General features: G+C 64.1%; 1 protein-coding gene across 2 annotated transcripts; it reads left to right on the forward strand.

Annotated features, from left to right (window-relative positions):
* Positions 1-336: 336 nt before the first annotated feature.
* On the forward strand, positions 337-3,269 carry CDCA4 (cell division cycle associated 4). 2 transcript variants are annotated; one of them, XM_058655266.1, is made up of 2 exons: positions 337-341; positions 2,353-3,269. In XM_058655266.1, exon 2 carries the CDS (start codon positions 2,359-2,361, stop codon positions 3,019-3,021), a length of 663 nt encoding a protein of 220 aa, XP_058511249.1. In that variant the 5' UTR covers positions 337-341; positions 2,353-2,358; the 3' UTR covers positions 3,022-3,269. The 2 variants fall into 2 exon arrangements, with proteins under 2 accessions (XP_058511249.1, XP_058511247.1); XM_058655264.1 differs by lacking the exon at positions 337-341 and adding an exon at positions 578-887.
* The last annotated feature ends 4,636 nt before the right edge of the window (positions 3,270-7,905 follow it).

Here is a 7,905-nt window from a genome sequence, read left to right on the forward strand (position 1 = left end):
GTCCGAGCCGCCCGCCCCATCCGCGCGCGCAGCCCGGGAAACTCCGGCGCAGGCGCACTCAGGCGCGCGCGAGGTGGTCCGGGGGGCGGGGCCGACGAGGGCACGTGATGTCCCCAACGGCCGCGCAGCCGCGCGGGAACTCGCGCCACCGCGGCTCTGCCCGCAGCAGGTTTGAACCGGAGGCGCCGCCCCCGCGCTCGGCCAATCGGCGTGCGCGGCGCGCGGCGGCCGCCATGGCGACCCTTTGTGGGCCCGCGGAGCCGCCTGGCGCCCCGCCCCGCGCGGCCGGGCCCTCCCTCGGCGGACGCGGCGACGGAAGGCGGTGGACGGCGTGCGGCGAGGTGAGAGCGGGAGGGCCGGGCAGGCTGCTGCGCTGAGGGGCCCGCGGGGCGCCGTGCTCGCCGTCCTCCTTCCCGCGTGTCCTGCCCGGGTGTCCTCCTCCCCGTCCTCCTCCTCCTGTCCGCGTGTCCTCCTCCCCGTCCTGCCCATGTGTTCTCCTGCCCGCCTGTCCTCCCCGTCCACCTGCCCGCCTGTCCCCCCATCCTGCCCGCATGTACTCCTCCCCGTCCTGCCCGCGTGTTGGCGTCACCCTGGGGCTCTCCGGCGTGTTGGGGGAAGTGGAGTCATGGGGTGCAGGGGCTGTTCTGGATTTCCCTGTGTCAGAGCCCACCCTCGGCTGCCTTGGCTTGCTGGCGCTGGCCCGCCGGCCTGCATGGGTGATCGTGCGCCCTTTGGCCAGCCTGCGCTCCCAGGGCTCCCAGCCAGTGGAGGCCCTGACCCCCCCTAGCCAGCTGGACCTGTGACCCGGTAGGCTTGGTTTGGGGCTGACCTGAAGGTGGCCGTGCGAAGCAACAGTGGACGAGGATGGGGCGCTGGCCTGGCTCTCAGTCAGTGGCTGTGCCCGCCTCAGCGTCTGCACAGGCGGACACGGTCCTCTGTGCTTCACGCACCTTAACACAGGGCTCCGTCAGAGGGAGATTGGGAAAGTGAGGTTGGTAGCCTGGCCAGATTGTGGACAGGTAATAGCAGAGTGATTGAAGCTGCCAGAGTAGGCCCAGCCCCCGGCTGCCCCCTGCCCCCTGCCCCATTGCCTGGCTCTGGAGCCAGAGCGTCCATTCAGATGTCCTGTGGGAAGCAGGTCGGGGCTCTCAGCTCTTGGATGCTGTGGGTGAGTGCTGTCCGGAAGGTGCTCTAGGGGCAATGGGCAGCTGCACGCCAGTGCTCACCCACAGGTGTCCCACATGTGCCCTTTGCCCCTGCTATGAGCCCCTCCTGTCTGGAAGCTCCCAGTTCTTTGGGGTGCAGGGCTGGACCCCCCCATGGTAAAAGGACATTGAAAAGTACGGAAGGTTGGGTCCCAGCCGTGAGGGTGAGTGTGGAGGAATGTGGGGACCTTCTTCTGCAAGGGTAGGGCTGGCGGGGGAGAGCCTGCGAAAGGTCTTCTGGCCTCTTTACCTGGATCCTCTGGGCACCCTGAAATGCCTCCCAGCCTGGTGCCAGCTCCCACAGCTGGGAGATGGCAGGCAGGCCCCGGAGCAGCGGCTCAGGGTGGTGTGGGGTATGTGTGCGTGTCCTCGGCTGTGTGAAGGTCCCGCAGGGTCATCTGACCATGAGAGCGTCACTGGGGCATGTGTGTGTCAGGACCGTCTGACTTGGGAGTGCCACCAGACAGGATCCACACAGTGGATGGGTCTCCACAACTGGATGGCACAACGTGTGCCACCCGCAGACCCCTGCTCCTTGCACAGCCTCCCACGCTGAGGCTTTTGGTTGGATTCCAGGCTAGGTCCTTGAGAACACACTTTACCTGCTCTTGGTCCCTTTCTCTGCTGTGCAGGGGAGTACTGTTTGGGCAGGCGGCTGTGCAGGGGGAGCGCTGTGTGGGTGGCCGGGCCCCAGGGTGGCTGTGCTGAGGGCAGCTGTGTGCAGGGGGAGCGCTGTGCGGGTGGCCGGGCCCCAGGGTGGCTGTGCTGAGGGCAGCTGTGTGCAGGGGGAGCGCTGTGCGGGCGGCCGGGCCCCAGGGTGGCTGTGCTGAGGGCAGCTGTGTGCAGGGGGAGCGCTGTGCGGGCGGCCAGGCCCAAGGTGACTGTGTGCAGGGGGAGTGCTGTGCGGGTGGCCAAGCCGAGAGCAGCTATGTGGAGGGCAAGCTATGTGGAGGGCGGCTGTGCAGGGGGAGCACTGTGCGGGCCGGCTGAAGGCGGCTGTGCAGGGGGAGCACTGTGTGGACGGGCTGAGGGCAGCTGTGCAGGGGGAGCACTGTGTGGACGGGCTGAGGGCGGCTGTGCAGGGTAGGGTGCCTGTCCTTCCGCTGCAGCTTCCGGCTTGCTCACTGGGTTCTGTTGGTCCCTGCAGGACAGCATGTTTGCGCGGGGACTGAAGAGAAAGAGCGCGGAGCCAGAGGAGGACGTCCCTTCCTACAGCCTGCAGCGACAGTCACTCCTCGACATGTCCCTGGTCAAGCTGCAGCTGTGCCACATGCTGGTGGAGCCCGACCTGTGCCGCTCGGTGCTCATTGCCAACACCGTGCGGCAGATCCAGGACGAGATGAGCCGTGATGGTTCGTGGCGTGCGCCAGCGCCCCCGGGCCTGGGCCGGACCCCCCTCGACCACCTGGTCTCCACGGATATCCTGTGCCGCCCAGCCAGGGAGCTGGGCGGGGAGGGCCCCGTGGCTGAGCTGTCCCTGGGCAGGACAGCGGCCCAGGCTCCCAGGGACGTCGGGAGCAGCGGCTGGGGTGTGGGCAGCCCCCAGGAGAACAGAGGCGGCTTCCAGAAGTCATTGGACCACATCTTTGAGACGCTGGAGAGCAAGAGCCCAGGCTGTGTGGAGGAGCTGTTGGCGGACGTGGACAGCCCCTACTATGACCTGGACACGGTGCTCACAGGCATGATGGGCGGCCCCAAGGCCGGCTCCTGTGATGGGCTGGAGGGCCTGGCCACGGGCACCCCGCCCACAGGCCCCAGCTGCAGGCCGGACCTGGGCGACCTGGAGCGCGTGGTGGAGATCCTGGTGGGGACGTGAGGCAGCCCAGCCCTCCAGCACGGCTGCTCTCCGGCGGGTGGCCATTCCCGGGAAGGCTGCCCAGTCCTGGGCCCTGCTGCCGGCATGTCCCGGCTGTGGAAGCCAGCGGAGCTGCCAGCTGTGTCCACCTCACTGGAATTGGGGTTGGTGACTTCAGAGCTACGTTGTATGTCGGGGCCGGTACAGTGTCTTACAGTGTATTTTTACAGTTTTTGTACTTTTTAGATCTTTCTCGGTTGTTTTGTATGAACGTCTTCTGCTGCTATGTCGGGGACATCTGTCCTCGTCTGCCACAGGTCTGTGGCCATGGCCAGTGGCTGTCGCTTGAAGTCCCCATGAGGCCGTGTCATGGTCCTCCTGGATGCTGAGATGGGACTGGAGCAGTCGCCCTGTGCTGCTGCAGAGCGGCCCGCAGTCTGGGTCTCCAGACGGACACCCCGCCCTGTCCCTCAGCCACAAGGTTTGTTTCCTTTGAGGATATGACTGCTGTTTAAGATCAGTGACATATTTTGCTTACTAAATTCATGTAATAAATGGACGCATTGGTTCATTTCAAAGTGAGGGAGGGAGGGAGGGTGCTTGGGCAGCCGATCGGCAGGTCCTGCCGCCTGGAGCCCTGCTGGGCCCGGCTCCCCTCCTGGTCGCCAGCAGCCAGGAGCTGGGTTTTCAGCCACAGGAGGTTTGGGGGCCAGCTCGGGGCCCTCTTGGGCTGTGGGGTCGGCCGGCAGCTGCTTCTGCTTGTGGAAGAGCGGTACGGGGTGCGGTTGCCCCGTAACATTTCCGCGTTCTCCACGTGTTGCTTGGCCGTTTTCCTGAGGAGTAACAAAACTGGAGCTGTAGTGTCTTAGGTTTTTCCAGAGAACTCTTCCATCCACTGGTTTACTCCCCAAATGGGCACAAGGAACAGAGCTTGGCAGGTCCTAAAGCAGAGGCTTGGAGCATGCTGGTCTCACAAAGGCCCAGAGTTTTGGGTCATTTTACTGCTTTCCCGGAACTGGTGTCCACATGGGATGCCGGCACCACAGGCAGACACTTTAGCTACTGTGCCCTGTAGAGTCTTTTCTTTTTTTTCTAAGATTTATTTATTTTTTCTTTTATTGCAAGGTCAGATATACAGAGAGGAGGAGAGACAGAGAGGAAGGTCTTCCATCCGATGATTCACTCCCCAAGTGACCACAGTGGCCGGTGCTGCGCCAATCCGAAACCAGGAACCAGGAACCTCTTCCGGGTCTCCCACATGGGTGCAGGGTCCCAAATCCTTGGGCCGTCCTCGACCACTTTCCCAGGCCACAAGCAGGGAGCTGGATGGGAAGTGGAGCTGCCGGGATTAGAACTGGCGCCCATATGGGATCCCGGAGCGTTCAAGGCAAGGACTTTAGCCGCTAGGCTACGGCGCTGGGTCCCTGTAGAGTCTTTATACCCTTAAAAGAGCAAAACATTTAGGAGGAGCTGCTCACTGGGGGCACAGCTGGCCAGGTTGCCACTTCCCAGGTGCCAAGGATATGCCATGCCTTAGCCCTCCGCTGGCTTCTCTGCGGGCTCAGCAGGTTCAGGTTATGTTCAGCTTGTTGGTGGCAGACACTTGTGGCCAGCACCGAGCCATAACTTCCCCAGTGCCACTGGGAACCAACACCGGTGCCAGCACCCATCCAGGGCACAGTCATGGTACCAGTGGCGTCTGACCCCCGCTCGGGCTCACCTGCTCGGCCTTTGTGTTGATGGGGCCTGTCAGGACTGTCCATAGAAGAGGGGAGTTGGGGGCGCCTTCTGTTACCTGTGGGGGCACATGGAGCCTTCTAGCCCACGGCCTTCTACCACGGGACTCCCCAAGGGTGACTGAACTCCACAAGTATCCAGGCAGTGGGAGTGAGCAGGCACAGGACTTGAACATCAGTGATGGGCTGGCCAGGCCCTGCCTCCACCTGTAAGGGTTGGCCAGCCCGGGGGTGAGCGGAGTGGGGCAGGGGGCAGTCCTGGGCACTGAAGCCAGCTGCTGTCTGAAAGCCGCCTTAGGGTGCAGCTTGTGTTCCCTGGTGGTGGCAGAGAGACGGTCAGCTGTCACACCTCGGGTCCTCTTGAGTGTCAGGCTGTCCCACGGCCCTTGGCCTGCTCCCCCATACACACAGACATGTCCTGAAGCCCCAACAAGTGTTACGGCAGTGCCTCAGGCCCTGACCCGCTGAAACCCATTGCCAGTCTGGCTTCTGGGGTGCGCTGTGTGGGCGTGGCCAGCGGCCCTGGGGAGGCCACCTCACAGCCTGCTGTCCTGTCTCTGTGCCTCCAGGCCCTGCTCAGTTGGCGTCCTTGGGGTCCCAGCACCATGCTCTGAGTCCACACGTGGCTGTGGCTCTGGGATCTTCTCTGCTGGACTTCCTGCCTCCTGAGTCCCCATGGTCTGGTGCCCGGCCAGCTCTCCAGCCAACTGCGAGGCCCCTCATGTCACTACCTGCTTGAGGCGAGGGCCTCAGATGAGCCCAGTGCCCCAGGCCTGACAGGGAGCCCTAGGGAACCCCAACACCCATCCTAGCCCGTGTTCCCCTCCTTCCACCCATGACCTGGCCCTCTCCTTGTGGGAACTGCCCCTGCTGGTCCAGTCTTTGATCACAGTGGACATGCAGTGAGATCACTGCCTGCCCAGCACTCCCCAGGGCTAGGGCAGCACTGCAGTCAGCTGCCTGGGCTGGCCCCACTAGTTCCTGCAGGTTCCTGCTGCTCAGGGCACGGCTGTAGCCAGTGCAGCTTGGGCAGGCTGCCATCTATCTCCTCTGCTGCTGTCCTCGCTGGCCACCATGTTCGGTGGGGACTGAAGCCAAAATGAGCTGCAAAGCAAGCAGAGGGCACGCTGGCCTCAGGGTCCCTCCCACCTCCTGGTGACATCCACGGCCTGAGGCCTGGACCTGGACTGTGTGAGTCCCTTAAAGGGTCAGGGAGAGGGAGGCGGGGCTGCAGCAGACCAGGGAGGACAAAGTGACTGACGCCTTCCAAGCCGAGCCGAGGCCCTGCTCAGCATCTGGGCAGAAACCCACAGGGCTGCAGCTGAGTGCCAGGCCCCTGGGGCCTGCTACAGGAGCCTGGGTGCTGGGGCAGGGGCAGCTGGGCCCAGAGTCTCATGGTGATTGTAATCTCTCTGAGCATTCCTGGCCAGCAGGGCTGGGTCAGGGCAGTGTCTGGAGTGACAGCCATGGTGCCTTGCTCTGGTGTGGGCTGCCTCTCCTTGCTACCACCACCTTGGCTGCTGTGACCACCAGGGGGGTGAGAAGACAGCAGCCCAGAGAGGCATGGCTGCAAACCCTGACTGGCTCCTGTTGCCTGCCCAGACCCACCGCAGGCTCTCAGCTGTGGGCAAGAGTCCCGAGACCCAGGGCGCTAGGTCTGAGCCTCTCTGACTGGAGCCTGTGCGAGGATCAGGGAAGGTGAGGTGTGGCATCAGTTATGGCTGCGGGGCACCTGGGTAGCAGAGATGTGAGAAGGACAGCCCCTCTGGAGGCCCAACCTGGAGGAAGGCAGAGGCGGGCTGGCAAGAGGGCACACAGTTCCTGTGCCAACAGCAGGTGACCCCTGGGGAGTGTTCACGGGGGCAGGAGCTGGGGGCTCCAGATGGCAGCCCCCTTCTCCCGGGCACCTTCTCCTTGGCTCCCTCAGCTTTGGGCTCTGAGACCTAGCAGGCAGGAGGAGGGGTCCTCCAGGGACATAAGGCAGGGAGAGGCTTGGGGCTCTGGGGTGTGGGGGCTAGCCAGGTGGCTCCTGAGATGGGGTCTCCAGGCAGACACCAGACAGGTGTCCGCTACTCAGTGCCCCTGCTTGCCAAGCACCTGTTGAGGTCCACAGCTGGGCCTCACAGCCCAGCACCAGGGGCAGAACACAGCTGGGGGTGGGGAGTCCTCAGGCCACGCAGGGGGCTGCAGTCCCTCAAGAGGTAGCCCCTCCTCCTTGCCTACGACCGGGGTGAGGCCACTTCCTTTGGGTGGGTGGGGGCATGGTGGGACACACAAGTCTGAGCCCTGGGCCCTGGAGTCTCCATCCCATCCGTGTGCCCAGGCCCCACCCTCAGGCTCACTCAACTGGGTGGATGTACAGGGCCCAGGGCCAGGCCAGGCGGGCATGCACAGGGCAGTGTCCCCACCCAGGAACAGCTGCTCCAGGCTATGGGGCAGTGTCCCTCTCATCAGGCTGGCTGGTCCAGGCTGCGGGGCCCCTTCCCGGCAGTGCTGTCCTCAGCTCGCAGCTGGCTGACCGCCTAGAGATGTGGCCAAGCAGCAAGAGCTGCCCATGGCCAGCTGGCCTATTGCTGGCTGCAGCCTTGGAGTGTGAGCATGTGTGCACACGGGCCCAAGTGTAAATGTGCGTGTGTGTGTCTGTGTCTCTGTGTGTCCTTCGGTCCAGGATATTGTCTTGAGCCGCCCCCTTTGGCAGCGATGTCCTGCCCACCTGTGTGGATGGGGATTCCTGTGCCCGTCCATGTGGGACCGAGTCCTGCCCCCACAGCGCCCACCCTCAGGCTTGCCCCAGCCCAGGTCGCAGCCAAGCTCCTTGGCTCACTGCACACTGCCTGAGGACCGTCCAGGGAGGCTCCCAGAACCTCACTCCAGGCGAGGATCCGACTTGGTGGCCTGCACTGCTCAGCCCTGCTCCAGCTCCGGTGGGTGTGGCTCCTAGCTCCCTGCCTTCTCTGCGGGAACAGTGCTTGTCCAGCAAGTTCCTTCCGCACTGACCAGCTCACACCTCATCCTCTGGCAGCCTCCCCGCCCACACAGCCCCTGGGGTGGGTGCAGTGGGGTGCCCGCCCCCAGGCTCCTGGTGAGAATGAGCAAGAAGGATGACTCCAGCAGTGCTGACCAGGCACCTTGTGGGCACTGTGCCCCCGACTCCATCCCTCCCGGGTGG

This window comes from Ochotona princeps, chromosome 26 (assembly GCF_030435755.1).
Source record: "Ochotona princeps isolate mOchPri1 chromosome 26, mOchPri1.hap1, whole genome shotgun sequence".
NCBI lineage: Eukaryota > Metazoa > Chordata > Mammalia > Lagomorpha > Ochotonidae > Ochotona > Ochotona princeps.

Bases quoted from the DNA above. Each gene is read 5' to 3' on its own strand.
- CDCA4 (XM_058655266.1), top strand. From the start codon at position 2,359: ATGTTTGCGCGGGGACTGAAGAGAAAGAGCGCGGAGCCAGAGGAGGAC.